Genomic DNA, 24,925 nt, shown 5'->3' with positions numbered 1-24,925 from the left:
GGCAGGGGGAGGGACCGGGTGGGAGGCCAAGCCCCCTGATGCACCTGCTCTGGTCTCTCTCTCTGCAGGCGGCGCACGCAGTCTTCGGGACAGGATGGCCGGTGAGCTGAGACCCCCCAGCTTCCCCGCCCCACCGCCCCACCGCAGCCCCAGGACTTGCCCACCCAGAGCCCAGCCTCTCTGACCACTTTCCCGGGCACGGATTTAAGTTAGGCTCTTGAACTGCACAGAATCCTGAGTCACTGGAGTCTTCTCCAAAGTCCACACCCCCGATGGGTGGGGTATGGGGCAGGCAGAAGACCCGTCCACCTGCTTGTTGATCCTTTTTAATTTTTATTTTTTTAACTAAATTCTTTTTTTTTTAATTTTTAAAGATTTTTTTTATTTATTTGACAGAGAGAGAGATTACAAGTAGGCAGAGAAAGAGGGGGAAGCAGGCTCCCCGCTGAGCAGAGAGCCTGATGTGGGGCTCGATCCCAGGACCCTGAGATCATGACCTGAGCTGAAGGCAGAGGCTTTAACCCACTGAGCCACCCAGGCACCCCTGATCCTTTTTTATTAAATATTTTTATTCTAACTGGTACACAGAGAATATAGCAAAACACCTTCCCTTGCCCCATGCCCATTCCCGTCCCTGGGAGCAACCCTTGGACGGGTTTTTTGTCTTTCTAGAAATACTTTATGACTATATATGAGAAAACCAACCTACGGGCCTCTTTCTACCTTTCGTCTTGCCACCAGCCTAGCTCGGTGCCCCTTGCTTTGGGCACAGAGCAGATGGAGGTCACCCGTGAGCAGGGAGCTCCTGGGGCCCCGTCCCCACGGACCGCCCTCGGGCGCATTTCCGTTGTTGCTGACCCGACCAACAGGCGTCGCTTCCCTTAGCGTTGGGGCCGTTATTCCTGCCATTTGGGAAACAAAAAGTGATGCATATAGTACATTTGGCAGAATGCACTTCCCTCTGTCTTGCTGCCTGCTCCCGCCCCAGCGACCTTTCTGCTGCTGAGGGCTGTCACTGGGAGACAGTCTGCCAGACTGCTAGAATGTTCTGACCCACCTACGCCAGGGGCCCAAACATTTGAAAGCCCTGGAACCAGCCCACTCCAGGCCAGGCCCCAGGCCCGTGCCCAGCTACCCCCAGGAGAGTGGGCAGGATCCCGGCCAGCAGTCACTCCCCTGTACCTGCTGGTACCAGAGTCATAGGATGGCCCCAGGTGGACAAGCAGTCCCTGCCCCTGTGCAGGCCCCAGGTGGGCAGGACAGCCTGAGGGACCAGGGGTGAGCTGGGCCAGCTCAGGGCACGGGTCAGATGCACCCAGAGAGCACCCCATGGAGGCTCCCACTAGGGCTGGAGACCGGCACTGGCCTGGAGCTTGGCTAGCGGCCCTGGGGGACAGAGTTAGGAGAGAGAGTGAAGTGTGGCCTCCCACTGCCTCCAGGCCCCAGGAGGAGACCCACGTGGAGGAGGACCTGCAGCAGATCACGGTGCAGGTGGAGCCAGCGTGCAGCGTTGAGATCGTGGTCCCCAAGGAGGAGGACGCGGGGTGAGTGTCCCATTGAGGGACCTGGCCAACGGGCGTCTGCTCTGGTTCCATTGGCTGGGTGCAGTCACGTGGCCACCCGGCAGCAAGGCAGGCTGGGGAATGTAGTCCACGTTCTGGGCGGGGGTAGGGGGAGAGACTGGGAAGGGGGCCTCCCCCTGGAAAGCGGGGGATGCAGGGCGTGGGAACCCGGCCGTCTCTGCAGGGGCCCCGGGCGGGGGGTGGCTGGGACGGCTGCCTCATCCGGGGCCTCAGATCTGCGGCAGAGCTGCGAGCCATGCGTGCGTCCAGGGGCTCTCACGCACCACCCACTCGGTCCTGACCCCGGGCTTGCGGGAGGCGGCCTCTGGGTCGTCGGGGACCACCTCTGGACGCAGCCCGCTTTGCCGACTGTGTCTTGTTCTGTGTCCTCGTTCGCTGCCGCTCTTCTCAGTGCCTGCCTTCCGGCTCCTGGCTGGTCCCCGCGCACGGTCGCCGCGGTTCGTGCTCCTTTCTTGTCCCGTGAGGAGCCGCCCTGGGCCCCGGGGTCCCGGGTGCTCATCCTGCCGAGATCGGCGTCCGTGGGAGGCGGCGCTTTTATCCTGTGGGTGGCTGGGGCCACTGCGCTCGTCGCACTGGGGGCTCCTGGGGAGGGGCCAGGGTCGCGCCCCCCCCCCCAGCGCCCAGGCCCCCACAGAGCCCCATGGAGGCCACGGCCCTGGGCGCGGGCAGAGACCCTGCTCAAGGATTTGTCTACCCACGTCTGAGCTTCCAGCAGTTCAGAGCCCGGCTCCTGGCTAGGAGTGTCTGTCTGTGTTTAGTTTTAAGTTGAAGAAAGCGGCCGCTCAAAATGGATGTATATATGAAAACCAGATCAAAGCCTTCGCAGTCAAACATAAATTCATTTTTTTAAGATTTTATTTATTTGAAAGAGAGAGAGAGAACAAGCAGGGGGAGTGGCAGAGGGAGAGGGAGAGGCAGACTCCCCGCTGAGCAGGGAGCCCCAAGTGGGGTTGGATCCACCTGAGCCAAAGCAGACACTTAACTGAGCCCCCCGGGCACCCCAGAATTCCTGTTTTAAGGTCATCAGGCATGTGGGGGAACCGTGTGCTCCCTGCGGGGGGCTGGAGGGGAGCTGGCTGGGTCTGCTGTACTGACCGGCGGCGCCCTGCTGCATCTCACCCTTGTCTGTGGGTCCCGTTCGGCCGGGTGGCTCAGTGTTTGCGCTATGACCAAGTTTCTCTTGCTTCCCTTGGGATTTCTGCTTTACGGGTCTTTAAAATTTCTCTTCGATCTCAAGACACCTTCCTTAGTGGTCACCACGTGCCCAGCCCGCACCTTGCCGGCAAGGGTAACATCACAGATAGGCGGGTGTCCCTGCGCACACAGTGGGCTCTGCCACCTGCCGTGTTTTCCCTGTTACCGGGATTTTTGCGGTGTGACTTATTTGGGGGGGGTTCCCCAAACCAGCCCCCTTCCCTGCGGCTAGAGAGCCACCTTTCTGTGGTTCTAGGTGCCCCCCCCCAATCCCCGGAGCTGGGCATTTTGCTCGTGAGATGGAAACTGCACCCCAGAACCCAGCCACCTGCTGAGGCCTCGGCCTCGCCTCACCTTCCATCTAGAACCTGTGTCCCCGTCTGCAGCTCAGGACAGAGGCAGCCCCCGGCCCAGGGGACGGTTGCGGGGGAAATTCATGCCGAGCTCTTGAAAGGGCCTGGCATGTAGTAAGTGCTCAGTGAAGGTTATAGAGGTTCTGGGCGCGGGGGCCAGGGGTCCCCGCTTCGCAGGTGAGGATACTGAGGCTGAGCAATGGGAAAGGACCTTCCAGGTCACCCGGGGGTGAGTGGTGAGGCCGGCACCCACCCAGCGGGGCGTGCCCTCAAGCAGGAGTGGGGACAGGCTCGCACCTGAGCCGGGGGGCAGAAACTCCCTCCCCTTTGCCGGGGAGGTATTTGGTCGGGGGGAGGTTTATTTTATTTGGCTTCTCTGTGATGACCTCCTGATGAGAGAGGAGAGGGGCTGGGGCCCCGGATGCTCTTCAGAGCCCCACCCCAGGACTCCTGTGTCCGCGCGTGTCCCCAGGGTGGAGGCTTCCCCAGCCGCTGCCGCTGCGGAAGCAGAAACCACCAGCCAGGCCTCGGAGCCCGCCAGCCAGGCCTCGGACGAGGAGGACGCACCCGCCACAGACATCTACTTTGTAAGTTCCCCACGGCGCCTTCCGTCGCCCGGCCCTCAGCCGGACACCCACTCGTGCACACACACACGCACACACACACGCATACATACACACATGCACACTCACAAGGTACTCTTGTGGACACAGTGCTCTCACTGGTCAATTCACATCCACACACTCTTGCACACCCAGTGTGCCCCTGCACGCATTCACACACGCGTACACGGTGTGGGAGTGCCCTGCCCCTTGCCATCCGGGCCAGGCCACTCCGAGGCCAGGGAACTGCCCCGCCCCTCCTCCCCAGGACTCATGACCACCGCCAGGCCACCAGTCAAGGTCCTGGCTCTAGTCGTGCCACCACGTCCCCTTAGGAGGCATTGGGAGTCCTCAAGCTCTGAGCTCCCCCGGGACCCCCTCAGTCCTGGGAAGACCCGGGGTCAGCCACCAAGGGCCGCAGACTATGTGGCTCTTCTTCCACCCGGGGGCGGGGGCAGCTGGGTGGGGTCTGTTCTCTAGGAGGCAAGGGGACTGTGCGCTTCGCTCTGCCGTCCTCACTGGGCGAGGACTCATGGCTGCTCTGGGAATGGGTGGGGGTCTGTCACAGCTGGAAGGGGCCCTGCCCCCAGGGACCCGGGACCTCTCTTCCAGGGCAGGGGGTCACATCCCCCACCTTGCATCTCCCGCAGGCAGCCAGGGTAGCTGGGCCGGGAGCTTGGTGCGGGGGGGTGCATGGGGGGCCACGGAGCCTGCAGGGTCCCATCCGGTGACCCCACCACCACCGCCGGACAGTGGGTCCTGCGGCTGCCTTCCTCGGATGGCCCTGCTCCGGGGTCACACGGCCTTATCCGATGAAGGGGACTGCCTGTCCTCCTCCCGGCCTTCAGTCTTGTCTCTGCCCCCGTGGCCGGGTTGCGGGAGGCCCAATAAGGCTATAAGGCCACTGCCGCCTTACAGGAACCAGCACCCTGCTCTCTGTCTTGGGGCCTCTGTCTGGCCTGAAAGTCACAGGTGCACACACCATGTGTCCCCACACCCGCCGTCAGCTCCCCGTCCCTGGGGGCTTGGTTTGTGTCCCATCCTGTGGATCACTGTGTGAGAGGCCCCAGGGGGCCATGTCCTACGTGTGCGTCTGGGTCCTGACTCCGGAGTGGGCGGCCAGGCCCTGCGGGCAGCAGAGAAGCTCACGGGCTGCGGTGGGATCCCGCCACCCCCAAACTCCCCTCCCGCTTGGCCATCTGCTTACCTGCCCCTGCCCAGCGCCCTCCCCACCCAACCACCCGCTGGATTCCTGTTGCCTCATCCTGTCCTCTGTTTGCTTCTTCCCCCGCCCGCCCGGCCCGCCCAGTTCACCGATGGGAGGTACTGGATTTACTCTCCCCGGCATCGCCGACTGCGGGCCGTGACGCTGAGCTCCTCAGGGACTGTAAGTGACCACAGCAGGCGTCCAGGGAGCCCAGCCCCCGTTCCACCACCCGGGGCAGCAGGGAGCTGCAGGTTCTGGCTGTCCCTCGTCCTCTGAGAAGGGACTTGGGGAAAGAATCATCACGATGAGGCTGGTCACGTGTCCCCCAGTGATGTCATTCATCACTTAGGTCCCCTGAGGTGGGCATTGCTAGGCCTGCAGGCTGACAGCCGGGGCTAAGGGGACCTGGCCGTGGTGGTGGGGTCTGCATCTGACCGCAGCCCCAGCCTGAGTCAGGGACAAGTTGGTAGACACTTGTCCTGTGTTCAGACCTGACTGCCGATGGCTCCCCAAGGGGCTTCTGCCCTTGGGTCAGCAAAGCCTAGCTCTTAACTGCAGGAGAGAGGAGATGTATTTCCATACCCACTTCACAGTGGGGAAACCACGATCTCAGCTTCCCAGGAAGCCCACAAGAGGGCACGGTTTGGAGAAAACATGGGTCCGAATTCCCAAGCCGCCCCTGTGTCCCGCAGACACCCATCTGCCCGTTGTGTTTGGGACTCTGTGTGGAGATCATGTAGCAGTGGTGTTATCAGAACCCGTTATTGTCCTCATGAGCAATAAATGAGGGGCCCAGAGAGGCCAGGTAAGCTGCCCAGAGCCACACAGCACTCAAGCAGGCAGAACAGGTTGAACAGAACAGGCCTGGAGCAGGAGTTTCTCTTCTGAAGGTGAGGGACCTTGGAGGCTCACACCCCAACCCCAGATGCCTCTGAGGGTCACTGGGTGTCCAGCTTTGCCAAGCAAACCCAAGAAGTGGAAGCCACTTCCCCAGACGTTCCCACCGTGCTGTGTCCCACTGAGACAGGGACGCCACTCCCCGAAGATGATCCAAGAGCTGGGGACACACAGCAGGTCCTGAGGGCCCCTCCCTAGGGGAGCGGCTTATAAAGGCGGCCAGAGAGGGGTTGCTCCCGCCCCCGGTGTGGGGAGGTGGGAGAAGGAAGGGCGGACAGAGGGCATACAGGAGCAGGGGAGCAGCAAGTGTGCAGGCTGGGTGAGTGCAAGCGGCCTGAGGGCCTGCAGTACTGGGGACATGTGTCTGTGGGTCAGCACGGGATTCTGGGTCCTGCTGCCCACGATCCCTCCGTCTGTCGGGCTGGCTCTTGCAGAATTCAGGTGGAGACTCTCTTGTCCTAGTTCTGGCCCCAGAAGGGCAGCTACCAGGCTCTACACACGTGCTGTGGCTGCCCGCTGCAGGACACGGGGTGTGGGCGGCCCCAGGCAGGCCCCATCCCTGGACTTCCAGGCAGGCTCTGGTTTTTGTGTGCTGTGACCCCTGTGCTGTGAGCAGGGCCCCTGTGCCCTGGTACCGGTCGGTCCGTGGATGGACGGCCTTCAGGATGTGTGTGGCCCTGGGCCAGGTGCTGAGGCGAGAGTGAGCTGCCCACGACGCTCAGTGGGTCAGGGGCCTTGTGCGGGTGCCGGCAGCCTGGCCCGGGAGGGTGGGTTCTGCAGTGAGAGCTGTAGGAGGGGCAGGGAGGAGCGGGCACAGAGGTGAGGAGAGCCGGTGGGGGCCCCAGGGGGCAGCCAGGGCAGGGGTCCTGCGTTCACGGGGAGAGCACCGAGTCCGCCTACTGGTGCTAGTCCTTCATGAGGCTTGGATGAAGCCACCCGTGCGTGGAAAGGCGAGGCTGGGCATCGCCATCCCACGGAGGAGGGGCAGATCTGGGGTCTCATTAGGTGTGGCCTCCGTGGCTCTAGTCAGGGTGAATGCCTACTCATGCTGCGTTCTCCAAACAGAGGCCGGGCGAGGAGGGTAGGTGCACAGGCGATGAAGACCGGTGTGGGGGGGGGGGGGGGGGGGGGGGGGGATCCGGGGGAAAGAGGAAGAATGAGAAGGGGGCTGTGGGGGTTCTTGCGGTGAGAACCCCAGGAGGGACAGGTGCTGGAGGAACGTGCGCTCCCCGCCCGCGAGTCTGACCCAGAATGGGGCCCATTTCCCTGATGCAGCTGGAGGAGGAGCAGCCCACCCTCTGGCCGGGCCTCTGTTACTTGCTGTCTGGGTGGCCGGGGCCTCAGTGTACCCCGGCGGATCTGTGCGTTTGGGCACTAGATGGGCCCCACCCTGCGCCCCCGACTGCCCTCATCACCCAGGCCCCCCAGGGGAGGGTTCTACGTGCCCTGCTCCAGCCCGCGTCCCCGGTGGCCACCGTGGCCACGCAGCCGGCGGGATCTGAGGCTGCGGTGCCGAGGGCCGAGCAGGAGGGGAGGGGACAGCAAGCGACCCCGCCCCCGCCCGCCCCGCTGCACCGGGCCCCGCCTGCGCTCCGCGCACCGCTTCCTGCCGCCCACCCCGCGCGCTGCCGCCGCTCCGCCCCGCCGGCCCCAGAGCGGTCCGGGTTGGGGGCGGGCCCGTCCGGGGAGGGCCGCGCGGGGGCCGAGCCGCCTCCTCGCCGTCCGCGTGGGGGTCCGCCTCCTTTATTTCTGTTTCTTCCTTCCTCCCTCTCGCCTGTCTCGCGCCTCCTCGCACCCCTGCTCTTCTGCGCGCTTCCTGCCCGCGCGCCTGCCCGCCCAGCCCACCGATGAGAGGAGCTGGGTGTACTCCCCGCTTCACTATAGCGCGCCCGCCCGCCCAGCCTCCGACGGCGAGAGCGACACCGTAAGTGCGCCCGCGGCTCGCCGCGCCCTGGCCGGGGGCTCGGGCCGCCCGCTCGGCCGCACCTGCCCCGGGACCGCCGGGGAGACGGAGGCCGGGGGCGCGCGGGCGGGGGCGGGGCGGCGGCGGGGCCGGGGCCCTCCCGGGAGGCCGCGCACGTTGGGGTGCTGCCAGGCCGTCCCCCGCGTGCTCACCCGCGCCCCCCCCCCGCCCACTTTACCTTCCGCAGTAATGTCTATGCAGTCACCGACCCGGAGCCGAGCGCCCGCCGCCGCCGCCGCCGCCGCCGCCCTGGCTGCTTCCCGGAGGCGCTGCCCGCCCGCAGGACCTGGCTTCACCGCCGGCCGCCGCTCCCGTCGACTACCTATGCCTGTGAGACTGTGAACCTCCCTGAGTGTCCGATCACGTATTTATTTTGGGTCCTTACTCTTTGCACAAAGACCGCAGCACAGGTGTGCTTTTTTACAAAAAGATTTTAAAAAGGAAAACAAAAAAAAGGACGTGTCGGGAAGAACGAAGCGAGTCCACTCCGCCGCAGGTCGGGCTTGTTGCTGTGTTTGCGTGTGTCTCCCTGAGGGGACAGGGCCTGCTGGCTCTGGGGACCTGTGCCCCGTGGCCTGCTCACCCCGGCTGAAATCCACACTCCGAGGTTGCCTCTCTCCTCTTGGATGGGCTGCCGCCCAGGAGGGAAGGGCCCCTGGCCCGCGGGCACTCCGGGCTCAGGTGTTCCGGGCCAGGCACTGGACGCATGTCCTTGGACGTGGCCAGCCAGTGGTCTGGGGGTGGCCCTCCACCCTGCCGGTGCCGGTGATCTCTCTGCATCTGCTTCCCACCACCTCACCTGCCAGGGGACTTGAGAGGCAGGAAAGGCCAGGAGGCCACCCCTCTCGATGGAGCTCAGGACTGTGGGCCTCTCTGCCCTCCCCACGCCCCCGCTTGGTGTCTCAAAGAGAGGGCCCAGGCAAAGGGAGGAGCGCTGGGCCCTCAGGCCGGGGGTGCTTCCGGAGAGCAGGGGGGCTCCAGTAGTCAGGCTGCTCAGATGTCCAGTAAGCGAGCCCCTTCAGGACTGGGATGGGCTTTCTCTGTTTTGTTTTGTTTGTTTAAGGTGGTGATATGTAAGCAAGTTACAGGATAGGTGACAAAATTCTTTGTGGAAAAGAAAAATGTTTTTGGTTTGTCATCTTCGACAGGAAGCAACCTCGCCTGGGCTCAGAGACCTTACTCAGTCCAGAGGGGACTATGGGAGGTGACGGGGGGGGGGGGGGGGGGGGTCTGTCCTGCCCCCACAGAAATGCCCTCCCCCGCGTGGATGGTTCCCTCTGCCCGCTCTGCCCCCCTCCCCACTCGCACTGGCCTGCTTGCATGGGAGGAAGGGGAGCTGGCTCAGAGCAGAAGCTACAGCCGGAAGAATTTCTTCCAGCCCCTGCCTTCCTGGTGGAGAACCCACAGATCAGGAGTTTGATTTTCCGAGTCCCTCTTCTGGGTCCCTCGCCTGCTCTCACCTCCCCCTGGCTCCCCGCACAGCTCATTTTGTGCACCTGGAGGGAGCCTGTGGGGCTGGCTGCTGTCTGTCCAGGCTGGCCAGGGACGCGCCAGCGTGGGGCCCGGGGAAGGCAGCCCTGAGAGGAGCCATCAGAACAAGGCTGTGGATGTCCCAAATCAGAAGCAAAATGACATCTCCTCCATCTTGTCAAAGGGGGCTTCGACCAGATGGCAGGAAGCGTCCTCACCCGATTTCAGACGCTGTCTGTCTGCGTGCCCTGAGTCGCCAGTCTGTCCCACCCCTTCCCGCCGAGGAGGTGGCTGCTGAGCAGGCGGAGGTCCAGAGGTGCGTCTTAGGCCTTGATGACTGACAGGGACAACTGTGTCACCTACAAGCTGGCACTGGAGTCCCCCTGCTCAGGCCCCCAAGGCCAGATAGTCAGGCACGTTGCAAGTTCTGTCGGGGATGACCAGAGCCGTGCACACGTTCCTGGTACAGTGAGCCCATGCCCGGCGCACCTGCAGCCACTCGGAGCCTGAGGAGCAAGGAGGGGAGCTCTGCTGGCTCCCTTGGGCTCTCTGGAGCGAATCACGGAACAGGCATCGCTGGGATGCTGACTTGCCAGAGAAGTCTGCAAGCCTCCCGGATATCATGACGTTTCTATTTTTGTGCTAGTTGCTGAGACCCCTTGGGGGACCCGTTTTGTGTGGGTGGCATTCTTGGTCCCTTTTCAGAGAACTGTCACACGGATGCCAACATGGTCTGCAGACTGTGCCGATGGGAGTTGTTGGTTTATTATTTGGGGGGGCCAGGGGTCAGAAGGCAAGACTTTATTTATAATGTGTAGCAAACCCATGGCCTTTCCCAGGCTCCCCCCCCCCCGTCCCCGCCCCCTCAGGAAGGCTCTGGACCCACTCAGCTGTCGCCCACCCCCAGCATAGAAATCTAAATTCCTTCATGGCGACACCCTGTCTCCCTCCTGGTGCGTCTCAGATGGCATCTCGGAGAGCCTGGGATTGCTGAGCTGTGAAAAGTTCCGAGACTGACAAGCTGCAGCTTCCCGGGAGCCCCCACCAGCCTCCATTGTCCACCTGCCCTCGCCCCTCCCTCCACCACTCGGCTCAGTGCAATAGTCCCCTTCCAGTGGGGTCCCTTGCCATGGTACTGTCGCTGCAGCCCCTCAGTCCGCACCCTGGGCCAGCACCCTCCACCGCCTTTTCTCTGGTGGCTCAGTTGCATCGCCCGCCCCCCCCCCCCCGCCCCTCCATGTTGTTTTTATGGTTGAACTGATTTCCAAACAACAAAACTGCAAACCTTGTGTGTCTTAATTCTCTCCGGGGGTTCCGTGTGCTCAGCCTCCGTGGTCTGGTGTGTGACAATCTGGAGTGCGGCCTCATCGGGCACAGAATGCCGTCTCTCAAACCCAGAGCTGTGGGCACCTCTGTAACCGTGCACCCCGCTGGCCCCAGTAACATATGCAGTCTCGGGCCCCTTCCCCCTCCCCACCGCCCCTCCTCCTTTTTACGTTGAAGAGTTCTCTCTAATAAAATGGGGTAATAAGCATCAACCTTCTTTCTCTTTGCTTTGCCTATGTGCGTTCTGGGGGTCTGTTTGGGAATTTAAGGACTAAATGAGGACAGAAAGAAACCTTGGTCAGATTTAAAATAACAACAGTGGGACCCAATGCCTTGATAGCTGTGGCCACCTCCAGGTTCCAGTTGAGTTCAGAAAACGTTGAATAATCTCTGACATCAGTGCAGCCTGGCTCGAAAGAACACTGCCCAGACTTTGTATTGGTTTTGCCAGAGTTGCTCCCCTTTTAAGGGGAAAACGCTTCTCCAGGATTTCCGACTAGAGAAACGCTGCTTTGACAGTGAGGTCCCATCCCGAAGCTGGCCCCTGGAAACCTGGTTTTGTTGTGATGAGGAACAGCACAGCCCCTTTACAGGCCGGCCATGCAGAGAAGATCTGGAATGTGCTTACTGTCCCACACTCACCTGCCCGTGCTCTCATCCGTACCTCTGGGTCTTGAAAACCACAGGGCCCACCCCCACCTGTCGGTTTATCCACATCCCGTGACAAGCTGGCTTGTTATGAACGGCTGCAGAGAAGGTCCTTGGAAATCCATCCGTGCCACAGTGGCCTCCACACCAAGCAGCGGGCGCACCTAACTTTCAGGGTGAGGTCGTGAAGTTGTGTGCTCAAACACTTGAAGATCTTGAACTGGAACATGAAGTACCATCCTCTGGGGTGGGCTGGGGGAGCTTTGAACAGCGACTCTGGGATCTTCCAGCTCTACCCGCTGTGGTCCTTCCTGGCCACCAGCCCAGCAGGGACTCCACATAACCACCAGCCCCCCCTACCCCCTTCCTGCTTAAAAACCCTCCCGTGACTCCCCAGCACCCGCAGAACAGAGCTGAACCACCCAGTTCAGATCCCAGTTCCATGTTGCCTCAGTGGGGCTGTGGGAGGAGGGGACTGTTTATTAAAGTGACTTTCCATCTCTGGGTCTCAGTTTCCCCATCTTTGCGGGCGATGCAGCATGGTGGTGACTGTGAAAGGCTGTGCAGCCTCAAGGCTATTCAGTCTCCCACCTGGCTTCCGTGCGCCGCCTTTTTGAGCGGCCTGGACTCGAACCCACGATCTCAAAGTTTCACCGCCTGCCTGCACCGGCCCAGAGACCTCGGCCGCACGGCTCGCCTGTCGTTGGCCCCGCCCCAAGGCTCCGCCTCCTCCTGATCCCGCCTTGTGGGCCCCGCCCACGCCGGCTCCACTTCCCCTGGAACCCTCTTCTTCTGGGTCACGCCTCCCCAGGCTCCGCCCCACTCGCTGTTCCTGGTTCTCTCTTGCTCCGCCCACAGCCCTTAGGGCCCCCTCTCCTAGGCGCGAGGACCGACATGGGGCTGCCCCTAGTACTGCCTGGAGGCCGAGGCCCCAATTCTGGAGACGAGAGCCAGGCCGGAATCCGTCACACGGGCCACGTTTGAGGGCAGTGGAGAGGTTGCGGGGCGTCGGAGCCCCTGCGGGATGGGGCAGCGAGACGGGTTTCCTTCTCCCGGCTCAGGCGCGGATGGGGCAGCCCGGCGCGCGCCGCAGGGGAGGAAGGCCCCCGGCGCGGGCCCCGGATATTTGTGTCAGCGCTGCCGCCACGGTCTCAGCTGATGGGTCGGGATACACGCTCGCGCTCGCGGTCGGCTGGTCGTAGGGGCCGCAGGCAACGGAGTGGGAGTCGGAGCCGAAGTCGGAGCGGGAGCCATGGGCGGCGAAACCGCCGGCGCCGGGACGACGAAGTACGGCGCAGGCGGAGGAGGCAGAGCCGGGAGCGCCGGTAGGGTGGCTGCGTGAACGGCGCTGGGGAGCCAGAGATCCTCGAATTAGTCCGAGAAGGCTTCCTGGAGAAGGGGGCGTCGGCCGAGAGTCGCCGTTAGGCAGCGAGGAGAGCGAGAGGCGCTCCAGGCAGTACCCGGTGGTTGAGGGGCAGTAGAGGAGCGTAGTGAGCGAGGCAGGGCGGAGGGGAAGTTGGAGAGGAGGTCGGGGCGGTGAGAAGAGAGCGGATCGTGCAGTCTGTGTACCGCGGGCCAGGATTTGGCCGCTCTTCGGAGGGAAGTAGGAAGCCAAGGGAGGATACTGAGTGATGTAGTCCGGCTTACCTGTGGAACTTCTTCCGGTTTTCGCGTGGGGAAGGGACCGAGGAGGTTGGCAGGAGTGACAACAGGCAGGAGGAGGCTGGTGCGGTTGTCTAGGCAACAGATGGTGGTGGCGTTCAGAGCGGAGAGGCAGTGGGAGGCGCAGCGGGGAAAGGGCAGATTTTCTTTCTAAGTAGGGGCGACAACACCTGCTATTGGAGGTGGGAGTCAGAGGAAGGCGCTTTCGGTGACAGGTGGCGGGCCTGGGTTGACTCCTAGGACCTGGGTCTCAGCTTCGCCACGGCCCACGGTCGTGTCGTTTTGGACACCTGTCCATGCTTGGCTTGAGTCTGCTCCAGCACGGAGGGAGCAGACAGTGCCAGGGACTGCCTTCCAGACCTAGGTCCCTGTGCCGACTCAGCCCCTAACGGGCGGTGACCCTCTGGCCAGTCCCTGACCCCCTGTGGTCCAAGTTTGCTCCTCTGTGTACTCATGACCTCCCTGGGGCTTCTCCTGGCACATCGTCTCCCACCCTGTCAGCCTGTTCACACCGTGGCCACAGTGGCTGTAGTTGATTGCCCTCTGTGTTTGAGAAAGGGGTCATCGCAACCCAGGACTTCCAAGAAGTTATAAGAAGCAAAACGGAAATAACACAGACGTGGTTTAAACCACAGCTTGGCAGCCTGCAGCCTGTGAGCCGAGAATGGTTTTAATGTGTTTTTTTTTTTTTAAAGATTTCGTTCACGGATGAGAGCATGCAGACACGCATGCATGAGCAAGGGGGAAGGGCAAAGGGAGAAGCAGGCCCCCCGCTGAGCAGGGACACCCCCCCTCCAATGCGGGACGCTATCCCAGGACCCTGAGATCATGACTAAGTTGAAGGCAAACGCTTAACCAGCTGAGCCACCCAGGCGCCCCTGGTTTTTACATTTTTAGTCGGTGAGGGGCAAAGTCAGAAGAGGAACGGTATTTCCTGACATGTCAAAATTTTATGAGATTCTTGAATACGTCCCAAGTTTTGGTGTGCGGACGTGAAAGCTTATTGGGGTCTGGCCATGCCCAGCTTTTCCCACCTGTCCAGAGCCGCTTTTGCTCAGCAGCGGCGGAGCGGCAGGCTCATGTCCTCGGCCGTCTGGCTCTGTACAGGGCAAGTTGGCTGGCTCTGCGGTGAGCCCCTGGCCCACTGTTTTCCACGTGGGCTCACGTACAGCAGCAGTCTGTGGTCATCCACGCATCTTTTGTATCTGCTGTTTCCTGATGTTTGAGTTACTGTGATCAGCCGCCCAGGACGGGTAATTTGAGTTGGCAGTGTTAGTGAAAGTTGGGTCAAAGGTATAGTCTGCTTACAGAGACTCCAGAATAATTGGTTTCCATGGTATAGGTTTTTTGACATGAGCTCAACAGCTGGAACACTTAACGAAATACAGAGACTTGTTCCTCTACACATTCGAAGGGCCCTGAGCGGTTACAGAATTTGTCCTTCTGGCTCGTGCGTTCCGTTGCCAGCTCACAGTGGTTTTGCCTGGCGTTTCAGTCCTGCGCGTCTTACTCCATTTCACTCTTGCCCATCCTGTGGGACCTTGTCCTATAAGTTCCCTCTTGTCACCTTGAACAGATCAGGTCCTCTGGTTTCTACAATTATAGCTCCGGCACCACCAGGCCGCAGCCTACCTCCCTGCCCTCACTCCCACCCTCACGCCCCCTCATTCACACTTTCCACCTGGGCCTCCTGCTGCTTCTTGAACATGCCACGTAAATTCCTGCCCCAGGGCCTTTGCTCTAGCTATGCCCTCTTCATGCAGCACTCTCTCCCTGTAGCGTCCTCCGCATTTCCTCCAGAGTTGCCTCCTCAGATCTCCATCTCCTAATGCTACGTCACTCTTCTTTGCACTATGTTGTGTCTCGCTCTGTGTTTATTTGTTGATGTGAGCCTCTCAAAGGCAGGGACCGTGAGTATCACTGCTCGTGACTGCCGTGTCCCCAGAACCTACAACCTTCCCCGGCACAGCAGATGCTGTGGAAACATCTGTCACACGAAAGACTGGCAGGCAGTAAGCAGACCTGTGATTCCTTCCACAGGTCAGATTCGGAGGAAGAAAGGTGGCAGCGGCGAAAGAGGCAGAGCCCGAGCCCACTGCCGCCGCGTTGGCGCTCACAGGAGCGGTCCTCTCAGTCCGACTCCGATGACGGGCGGCAGGAGCAGCAGCGGGGCCGATGGGCCCGCCAGCGGCGGACGCGCTCTTGGTCCCCCAGCTCCTCGGCATCCAGCTCGGCCTCCCCAGCCCGCTCCCAGAGCCCTCGGGAGGCGGCGGCGGCCCTGAGCCAACAGCAGAGCTTGCAGGAGCGGCTGCGGCTACGGGAGGAACGGAAGCAGCAGGAGGAGCTGATGAAGGCCTTCGAGACCCCCGAGGAGAAGCGGGCCCGGCGGCTGGCCAAGAAGGAGGCCAAAGAGCGGAAGAAGCGGGAGAAGATGGGCTGGGGTGAGGAGTACATGGGCTACACCAACACCGACAACCCCTTCGGCGACAACAACCTCCTGGGCACCTTCATCTGGAACAAGGTGAGCCCATCGCGGTGCGCTCGTGCGCCTGTCGTGATGTCCTTTTTAGAACATGGGAGTTGGCACTCACAGCACGCGTTCCCAGGCGCTGCTTGGCTGCTAAGAGTTTAAAGATTTCATTCGTGTATGAATCATCTACGTGCACGTGTGCCCTCCCGGCCGCTGGCTTTTCCTGCGGAAACGTTCCTGTCGGCCAAAATCGCAGGTGCTGCGCCCAGAACACGGGGCTCGGCTCACCGTGGCTGGAGAGCAGGTTCTCGGCACCTCACGCCCGAGACAGCGTCCCAGTGGACAGGTGCTCGGCCACCTCGATGCTGACGCCTCGCTCCCGGGTCACTCACCACTAGCGGCGGTCCTGTGCCCAGGACTGAAAGCTGCAGGTTTTGTTGCCCAGCTGTGGAGGTCAGCTGCTGGTGGCTGCTGGCGACTCTGGGCTTGTGGCTGCTTCACCCCAGCCTGTGTTGTCCTCATCACATGGCCATCTTGCCTGTGTGTCCCCCTTTCTTTCTTGTAAGGTCACTGGCCATTGGTTTAGAGCCCAGCCTCACCCCCTGTGACCTTGTCTTAACTCATTCCGTCTGCAGAGACCCCGTTTCCACGTAAAATCCCCTTTCCGGGTTCCGAGGCTGGGACGGCGACTCCCCTTTCCAGAGGACACGGTGTAACTATAACACGTGCCCTGTTGGCTGCGGGGAGGCGGGTGGCCTGGGGTGGCGAGAGCAGCCGGGCACGGTCGGCGCCGTGATGTTTTCCCTTCGCCACGTGCGCTCGGACCTTTGTCTGGAACACACCGAGCCCATGCCGCCTTCCCGCGGTCCCGCAGGCCCCTCCTCGCACCTCATTGGCTCGCCTTCCTGTGCACTTGCTGGTGCTGGGGGCCGTGGGGGCCGGCCCTGCGTCAGGGAGCTGGAGAGACGGAGCCCCTGTGGAGCCCGCAGCCTCCCAGGGGAAAGACTGTAAATGAGCAGAAGAGCCAAGCGTGCGGAGGAGTGAGGCGGACAGGCGTCGGGCTGCCGCGGCTGTGGCTTGAACTAGGCAGGCCCAGAAAGGTCTTGCTGCGGAGCGAACATCTAAACAGTCTGATTCCTAATGTGCGATTCCTGCCAGACTGAGCCCCACGGGGCAGTCTCTGTCCCCAGAGCTGGCGCATGGTCGGCCGTCGGCGAGTGTCGAATGAGTGGGTTCGGGGTGGTTTGTACACACGTGCTTGAGCATTTCCCCACCAAGTCTTTCTTGGAGCCCACGCTGGCTTTGGGGAATTCACCAGGGAGAGCATCATCAGCCCCTCCGGTGATAAGCATGTGGGGGCTCTGCCCCCGCTCAGCCCCGAGGCCTCTCTAGACAGGCCCATGGTTTGGGCAGCATCGCACGTCTGTCCCCTCTTCCCAGGGCCGCCGGCCGGCAGCGTGGGCAGCCCCCAGCAGGAACGGTGATGCGCGCTCCGTGCCGGCCGGCGTGCCGCGTGCTCTGCGCACCTCGACTCTCTCTCACGCGGCCTCATCTGCGTCAGGCCACCGAGTTGCTGGCACGTGGTCCCCTGCTCACGGGTGGCAGAGCGTGACCCGAACCAAGGCTGCCTGGCTCCTCGCCCGTGCCCTAGTTGCTTTTCTGTGTGGCTGTAGGTGACAAGTATGGTTACCGTTAACACAGCGGCCTGGGCTGAGGCTGGGGAGACCAAGGAGCGGCCCAGGCGTCCAGAGGCGGCCCCGAGCCGGGCAGGCTTGTGTCCCACCAGAGGCACGTTTTCCTGGGCCCCGGGGTGTCCTCACACAGCCCGGGGGGCCCGGATGGGGCGGGGGAGCACTCATCTGTGTGTGCAGGCTTAGCGCCCGCTCAGGCAGGGACTGTGGGGGCTGTCCAAGGGCCTGAGGGGTCTCCAGCCCCGTGCCCCGAGCACCCTCCACCAGACGAGGACACACACAGGGAGGAGCCATCTGCTGTGATGCGCGGTGGCCCCAGAGCTGCCCTGGGCAAGTGCGCCTTGAGTCCGTCTCCTTCCTTTGCTGTCCTGCCTCCGCCCACACGTGGGGCACTTCTGAGCTGCTGGGGGCTTCCCCCCCCCCCCCCCGCCCCAAGCTGGCCCAGCAGGGCTTCCGTGTGAACCAGGGCGAGCAGTCCCCGGAAGTCCCCTGGGGCGGGCGGCTGCTTCCCCTCTGCACGGCAGTGCGTGCCTCACCCATGCTGGAGGCCGCTCCGGAGCGCTGCGTTCTCTCGTGTCCAGTCTGGGGGCACTAAGGGGGGCAGCGTGTTCGGCGGTGGTCTGCGAGGCGCGGCCGTGGGCGGCTTACTTCTCTCATCTCGTCTCCAGAGACACCGCCCAGCCTGCTGGGTCTCCATCAGGATCTTGCAGGGGCACCTGGGAAGGGGGGAGGCATCTGCACTCAGTGGGCGTGTGCTTGGCGCTTCCAGGCCCTGGAGAAGAAGGGGATCAGCCACCTGGAGGAGAAGGAGCTGAAGGAGCGGAACAAGAGAATCCAAGAGGACAACCGCCTGGAGCTGCAGAAGGTGGAGTTGCCCTTGGCCTGTCTCCGCGGGGTCCAGAGCCCTTCCCTCGCGAGGGCCTGAAGGTCAGGGGAGACCTAATTGGCTTACACAGAAAGTCCAGGGGAACTGACTGGCTTCAGGCACAGCTGGATCCAGGGCTTTGGGCAGTGCCTCCAGCAAGCTGTCTCCCTCCACCTCTCCGTTCTGCTGACCCCTGGGCTCTACTCTCAGACACTTCCTTCATGGGCACCAGAGGGACCCTGGCTGCTGCAGGCAGCTGTGTCTCCCACAAAAGGACTCTTCCTCTGTCTTAGGGTCTGTGTGAAGCTTCTGGCCTCCCTGACCAATCCAAGCCCGGGGCTGGTGGGCTGGGGCCACGCCTGGGTCATCTCCCCATCACCCAAGAGAGTACAGGGTAGGACCCACGAGACCCCCTTCTGGCGGTTCTGGCCTGACTCTACCCCCCCATCCTTCCCCGGCGCCCCCAGGTGAAGCAGCTGCGGCTAGAGCGGGAGCGCGAGAAGGCCATGCGGGAGCAGGAGCTGGAGATGCTGCAGCGGGAGAAGGAAGCGGAGCACTTCAAGACGTGGGAGGAGCAGGAGGACAACTTCCACCTGCAGCAGGCCAAGCTGCGGTACGCGCCTGCAGACACGCTGCTGCCTCCACCACCCTCCGCCCTCATGGGCCCAAATACAGGGGCCCCGTGTGCCCCAGGGCCTTTGTACATGCTCTTTCCCGTGCCTGGAGCCTTCCACTCTGGCTGGTCCCCCTTTCCCTTCAGGTCTCCCCCGATCACCTCCTCAGAGAGTCCCTCCCTCGAGCCCGTCTTCCCTGTCGAGTCGCGTGCGAAGGAGACGTCTGAGCGGTCTCTGCCGTGCGTAGTGCTGCTGCACCAGCGTCAGGTGCTAGACCCCGAGCTGGTGTGGTTCTCTCTCTCCGCCCCCAGCCCCCGGAGTGTCTGCTCATCAGGCCCCATCACACACAGATTCAGGAGCGCCTGAGGCCACACAGCGGGCGTCTGAGCCCCAAGCCTGGCATGTGTGCCCGGGGAACCCGGTCTGCCCTCTCTGTCCTGCCACTTCTGGCCGCACCAGCCCCCAGGGCTCGGACCTGCCTGGTTCCAGGCGCCCTCGGGTTGGACCAGCCTCAGCCTCTGATGCGCCTCTCCACGGTGTAGCACTGAGGCTTTCATTGCCCGCCCCGGCAGCCCGTCCACTGGGAGGGGGTGTCCCGCCCGCCCCTCCGTGTTTCCCCGCCCTGCTCCGCTCCCACCGGCTGCTCTTCACGTGCCGCGCTTGCCGGGCTCCGGGCTTGGGTCTGTCACCTGTCTCGCTCCTGTGCCTGGTACCCCCTCTTCCAGGAAGACTTCTTTGACCACCACGGCTGCAGGCCTAGCCCCTCCCCCGGCTCCCACACAGGCCCCTCCTCCAGGGCAGGGTCTTCAGGAGGGGCCAGCGTGCACCCTGGGCTCAGACGCCACTTCCCTGCTCCCTGGCAGCTCCAAGATCCGCATCCGGGACGGGCGGGCTAAGCCCATCGACCTGCTGGCCAAGTACATCAGCGCCGAGGATGATGACCTGGCCGTGGAGATGCATGAGCCGTACACCTTCCTCAACGGCCTCACCGTAGCGGACATGGAGGACCTGCTGGAGGACATCCAGGTACCGGCCGGCCCCGCTGCTTGCGCCCGGGCTCCCGGAGCAGCCTTTGGCCGCACTCAGCCCCCTGCACGTCCCTCCCCAGGTGTACATGGAGCTGGAGCAGGGCAAGAACGCCGACTTCTGGCGGGACATGACCACCGTCACGGAAGACGAGATCGCCAAGCTCCGCAAGCTGGAGGCCTCGGGCAAGGGCCCCGGTAACCCAGGGCTGGGGCAGGGGAGCCAGAAAGTGCCTGGCGGGCTCTTGGGCACATGGGGCTGCGTCTGCAGGGAGCTGCCTTGGTCCGGTTGGTTTCCCCATGTGGGGTGTCCCTTGCTCTCTGGAGGCCTCTCCAGGAGCCACCAGGGGGCAGCAGCAGGTGCTCCGGACTGTGAATGGGTGGGGGCTCAGAGCCCAGCGTGGCCCCACCGGCTTCCTTTAACCGCCTGCTTTCCTGGGAGTGGCGCCCCCGGGGGTTGTTTGTTTGGGTGTCAAGTTTTTGCTGGAGACTGGCTGTGTTTGAGCAACACTGGGGCTCAGCTCTGCCCGTCTGGGAGTGAGCTCTGAGGGAGTGAGCCCAGGAGCTGGGTTTCTCGTACTTTCTCAGGCAGACACGGGCCCCCACCCGTCCTGCGTCATGAGCACCCCCAGTCGGGACAGTCGCAGGTGTCCCCATACGTCCCCCGGGGACAGACTCGCTTTGGGTGAGAACCACTGTTCCCGAGGCTTACACCGACTGCATTCCTGCCCCTCGAGGCCACCGCTTCAACAGCGCCCGGTTCCCGGGGCCTCATGGGCTGTCCTAGGCTCCACCGTCTCTCAGGCCTGGTGGTGGCTGAGGACACGCGCTCTCCCCTCCCCCAGGCCTGTTTGCTCAGACGGGGTGGGGGGCTGGTTTCCTCTTCGTAGGAAAGGGAGGAATGTTTTTCATCATCTCTGTAAGTGGTGATTTGTTTTCCTGCGTCCTTGTCCTCTCGGCAAGACACGTCCTGTAGTGACTTCAGGAGAAAGGAAAGGGAATTGTTTGCTCTCAGAGATGTATGAGGAGGCATTTCCTTTGGTGGCAGTGGCCTGGGTCTAGAACTCTGCTCCCAAGGTCGCTGACCAGGGCAGGTGTGGCCCTGAGTGCGGATCCAGCCCACCAGGCAGCTCGGCGACCTCCTGGGAGCGCGGTTGTCCCTTCTGTCCCCTGGGGAGGCTAAGACTCCTTCAGGAGCGCCTGCTGGGGCGCAGCAAGGAAGTGGTCGTCGTGCCCCGGAAGCCCAGCCGGCCCCTGCGCCCGGGGGGTCGCACTCGTGGCCGCCGCGGACCCCAGGCCTTCTCGGGCCCCTTTCTCCTTGTCCCTGTGTCCTCTGTGTCCCTCGCCCCGCCTCCGCGGCTCCCCTTCACTCTGTTGTGCCGGAGCTGTGCTACCCCCCATCTTCCCTTGTGCTCTGTGCCCTCGTCTCGGTGGGGCGCATCCTCCCGGAGTTTCTGGCAGGAAGTTCTTGGACGTCACGCGCATCAGGAGACGTGTTTCACCTCCCCTGTGGCTGCGGGCAGCAGGGCCCCGGCTAGAACTCGGGGGGAAGGGCCTTCTCCGTCAGACGCCGAACACCTGACCCCACTCCCCCCCCAGCTGGGGAAGAGCGAGGGCCGCCTCTGGTGTGTCTCCCTGCGCACAGCTCCCCTGCCCCGAGCCCCCGGGTCTCTGGCCGGCTGCCGCTGCGCTGGGCTCCCTTGCTGGTCGCCCCCTTGCGTGGCCGCTTCTCTTCTCCTAGGGATGGCCGAGGCCCTGCCGTCTGCTTCCCCTCCTCGCCTGCTACAGCAGGGGTCCCAGCGGGCTCTGGCTGTTCTCAGAAACGAGCTTGCTTTTCCGCGTCTCCCTTCAGCGTGATTTCCGAGAGGTCTCTGCTCCTCTGTTCTGGAGACCCGCCAAACACTGTGCGTCATCTTTACAAATCAAGTTGGGCTTATTTTTCTTTTTCTTGTCGGTAATTGGGACGTTCCAACTGTGTGATAAGAGGGGGCGTCTGCGGCGGGCCCCCCACTACCTTTCGCTGTGGGTGCTTCCCATGGTGCTGCCCTCTGTCCTGAGCACTGTCCCAGAGTCTCCAGTCAGTGTGCTGGAGCCACTCCAGCCCCCGTCAGGAGCCAGCCGGGCCTTCTGCGTTCGGGACCCGGGACCTGGCTTTCTTCAAGCCGCGTGGCAGAGAGGGGCTCCTGTGGGGACCGCGCTGGGGGTTGCTGGCTGGGTGGGTCGTGAGTTCCATGTGTGTGAATGCGGGATGCAGCCCTGCGGGCAGGTGGGAGTGGTCGCTGAATTCAGTCCTCTGGTCCCGTAATGTTTCTGTGCCTGTCACAGACTCAGCCAGAGTCCGGGACCTCCTGGGGACCCGCAGCTGTCTGGCAGGGGGTTTGGGTCTCTAGGTGCTGATTCCCGTGCTGGTTGGCTAGAGGGACTTGGGTCCTCTGTGACCTCGTCTGACGAGCTGCGACCCTGTGTCCAGTGGGAGGGCTGCCAAAACTGGTTGTTGAACACCGGGCTTGTGTTGCTCGTGCACCCCTGCATTCGTCAGCAGCTGCACATCAGCTGCAGGCCCGGCTCGGTGCCAGAGAGGCAGCGTTCCGAAGCCCCACGAGGTCCCTGCCCTGGGGAAGCCACAAATCAGGCTTCCAGGCCAAGGGGAGCAGTCTGGGAGGCAAAATGGACCAGGAGGATCATGTTGCTGGTGGGAAGCGATACATGTGCAAAGGCCCTGTGGCAGGGCTTGGTGTCTGCTGACCAGTAAGGAAGCTGGTGTGTCAGAGCAGGTAGAGTCAGGCTACGCCCATCCCCTCTCAGGGACCTCTCCATCCAAGGGCACAGGACATGTCCCTGGGCTCCCAGCCCGTGACGGATGCAGGACAGGGGGACACGGTTGCCTTGGGGCAGTGTTAGGATTTTGCAGAGCCCAGGACATGACCAACTCCCCTTACTGAGGGAAGAGCCAAGCCCAGAAATGGTGACCCACTTCCCCAAGGTCACCAGCTGAGGCTGACAGAGCAGGGTCTGAGTTACCCGGGGTCGGGCGGTCAGGTGCTTCCTCATTGCTGTTGCAGTGCGGGTGGGGGTGGCAGGCCATGGGTGGCAGGCCGAGGCGCTCCGACTTGGCCCGAGGGTCGGACCAGGGAGAGGCTGGAAACACCTGCCTGGCTCCCCTGATCCGTGGAATCCGAACCATCCCCGGGGAAGGTCTGTGGCCCAGAGTACGCATCACGTGTTAGAAGGATCCAGCCAGAGGCGGGGGTGGCCGGGAGGAGGCAGGCCCCCGGGACCCGAGGAAGAACAGTGTGGGCAAAGGGCAGGGTCTGGCCCGTGCCCCGAGCTGAGCGCCCCGTCCCCCGCAGGGGAGCGGCGAGAGGGGGTCAACGCCTCCGTCAGCTCCGACGTGCAGTCGGTCTTCAAGGGCAAGACGTACGGCCAGCTGCGGGTCATCTTCCAGGGCATCGAGGGCAAAATCCGGGCCGGGGGCCCCAACCTGGACATGGGCTACTGGGAGAGCCTCCTGCAGCAGCTCCGCGCCCACATGGCACGGGCCAGGTCAGCACCGCCCGGTCCTGCAGGGATCGGGGGCCCCGGGTGGGGCTCGGGGGGCCCGGCCCCCAGCAGCATCTGCCCCTGTCTCCCCAGGGTCAGGAGACACCACGCAGGCCCTGAGGCCACCCGCCTCCTGCCCACTCCACACCCTCTGTGTACAAATTCTCTGGGAGTTTGGCCGCTCTGTGTAAACACAGCGCTTGTCTGCCGCGAACAAGGCGTCTCCGCGTTCATTCCCCCCTGCCCGCCTCCCGGGTCCTGTTCAGCCCCGGCTTGGTGGCTCCCAGGGCACACGCGTCCCCGCTGTGGGGCCCCTCCCTTGCCAGACTTGGAGGGCTTCCCAGACCCAGCTCCCGGCAGGGTCTGTGACCTGAGTCCCATTTTCTCGTTGCTGAAGCGCGGCCCCCAGCCGCCCCCCCCTCCGCGGCCATAGACCTGTGCAGCCCCCAGCACCCTCTGTGCTCCGCAGCCTGGAGCGTGAGGACACAGCCTGGGCAGGGGCCGCTTGTCGCTCTCCCTGGCTCCCAGGATCCTTGCCTTGAAAGGGGATCAGGACGAGGGCTGGGGCGGGGGGTGACCGCCAGGCGGTGTTGCAGGCTCCGGGAGCGGCACCAGGACGTGCTGCGACAGAAGCTGTACAAGCTGAAGCAGGAGCAGGGCGTGGAGAGCGAGCCCCTCTTCCCCATCCTCAAGCAGGAGCCCCCGTCACCCGGCCACAGGTACGCGGCCTCCTGTCCCCATGCCCCTCCTCAGCCAAGGACCTCGTCGGGGCCCCGGGCCGCCTGGTCCCCAACCGGCTGCCGTCCGGCCCAGCCCAGGCCTCTCCCTTCCGCAGCCTGGAGCCCGAGGACCCAGCGCCCACCCCGCCCGGGCCCTCATCAGAGGGCGGCTCCGGGGATCCTGAGGCCGAAGGGGCGGCGCCGGCGGAGGGCGAGGCAGACGGGGAGGCGGTGCTCATGGAGGAGGACCTGATCCAGCAGAGCCTGGACGACTACGACGCCGGCAAGTACAGCCCCCGGCTGCTCACGGCGCACGAGCTGCCGCTGGACGCGCACGTGCTGGAGCCCGATGAGGACGCGCAGCGGCTGCAGCTGTCCCGCCAGCAGCTCCAGGTCACAGGTGCGGCCGGGGGACCCACGCTGTCTGCCCCCCGGGGTGCAGGGGTGGGGCAGGGACAGGGCCCTCCCCCCCCCCCCAGCCCCCCCCACCGTGGGGGGCCCCCCCCCGCCCCGCAGGCGACGCCAGCGAGAGTGCCGAGGACATCTTCTTCCGGCGGGCCAAGGAGGGCATGGGCCAGGACGAGGCGCAGTTCAGCGTGGAGATGCCGCTGACGGGCAAGGCCTACCTGTGGGCCGACAAGTACCGGCCGCGCAAGCCGCGCTTCTTCAACCGCGTGCACACGGGCTTCGAGTGGAACAAGTACAACCAGACGCACTACGACTTCGACAACCCGCCACCCAAGATCGTGCAGGGCTACAAGTTCAACATCTTCTACCCCGACCTCATCGACAAGCGCTCCACGCCCGAGTACTTCCTGGAGGCGTGCGCCGACAACAAGGACTTCGCCACGCTCCGCTTCCACGCAGGGCCGCCCTACGAGGACATCGCCTTCAAGATCGTTAGCCGCGAGTGGGAGTACTCGCACCGCCACGGCTTCCGCTGCCAGTTCGCCAACGGCATCTTCCAGCTCTGGTTCCACTTCAAGCGCTACCGCTACCGCCGGTGACCGCGGGGCCTCTCCTGGCCGCTGCTGCCCGCACCGGGCCCGGGCAGGACCTTGCCCTCTCCCAGCGGTGAGGGGTGGGGAGGGGAGTC

The 24,925-nt window shown here is 63.4% G+C and overlaps 2 protein-coding genes across 5 annotated transcripts in view; both read left to right on the top strand.

Moving 5' to 3' along the window:
• PIP5K1C (phosphatidylinositol-4-phosphate 5-kinase type 1 gamma) overlaps nucleotides 1-9,002 on the top strand; it is a 47,132-nt gene extending 38,130 nt beyond the window's left edge. For 2 of the 4 annotated variants that reach the window (XM_059388639.1, XM_059388640.1), the window contains exons 14-19: nucleotides 69-101; nucleotides 1,440-1,544; nucleotides 3,603-3,717; nucleotides 5,042-5,119; nucleotides 7,677-7,760; nucleotides 7,987-9,002. In XM_059388639.1, coding sequence (XP_059244622.1) covers nucleotides 69-101; nucleotides 1,440-1,544; nucleotides 3,603-3,717; nucleotides 5,042-5,119; nucleotides 7,677-7,760; nucleotides 7,987-7,989 — 418 coding nt within the window. In that variant the 3' untranslated portion in view covers nucleotides 7,990-9,002. The remainder of the gene's footprint in view (nucleotides 1-68; nucleotides 102-1,439; nucleotides 1,545-3,602; nucleotides 3,718-5,041; nucleotides 5,120-7,676; nucleotides 7,761-7,986) is intronic. The other 2 variants (XM_059388641.1, XM_059388642.1) reach the window with 2 other exon arrangements.
• A 3,352-nt stretch (nucleotides 9,003-12,354) lies between these two features.
• On the top strand, nucleotides 12,355-24,925 carry CACTIN (cactin, spliceosome C complex subunit). The gene is made up of 10 exons (XM_059388638.1): nucleotides 12,355-12,568; nucleotides 14,946-15,426; nucleotides 17,836-17,931; nucleotides 18,399-18,544; nucleotides 19,409-19,571; nucleotides 19,654-19,768; nucleotides 22,921-23,113; nucleotides 23,707-23,829; nucleotides 23,946-24,229; nucleotides 24,346-24,925. The coding sequence occupies exons 1-10, from the start codon at nucleotides 12,402-12,404 to the stop codon at nucleotides 24,834-24,836; spliced, it is 2,259 nt and encodes a 752-aa protein (XP_059244621.1). The 5' UTR covers nucleotides 12,355-12,401; the 3' UTR covers nucleotides 24,837-24,925.

Source organism: Mustela nigripes, chromosome 2 (assembly GCF_022355385.1).
Source record: "Mustela nigripes isolate SB6536 chromosome 2, MUSNIG.SB6536, whole genome shotgun sequence".
NCBI lineage: Eukaryota > Metazoa > Chordata > Mammalia > Carnivora > Mustelidae > Mustela > Mustela nigripes.
Note: the sequence above shows the minus strand (reverse complement) of the source record. Positions and strands in the feature narration are given on the sequence as shown.

Coding starts and splice junctions, on each gene's coding strand:
- CACTIN (XM_059388638.1), top strand. CDS start 12,402: ATGGGTCGGGATACACGCTCGCGCTCGCGGTCGGCTGGTCGTAGGGGC. Junction 12,569..14,945: donor AGGCAGAGCCGGGAGCGCCG/GTAGGGTGGCTG, acceptor TTCCTTCCACAG/GTCAGATTCGGAGGAAGAAA. Junction 24,230..24,345: donor CCAGCAGCTCCAGGTCACAG/GTGCGGCCGGGG, acceptor CCCGCCCCGCAG/GCGACGCCAGCGAGAGTGCC.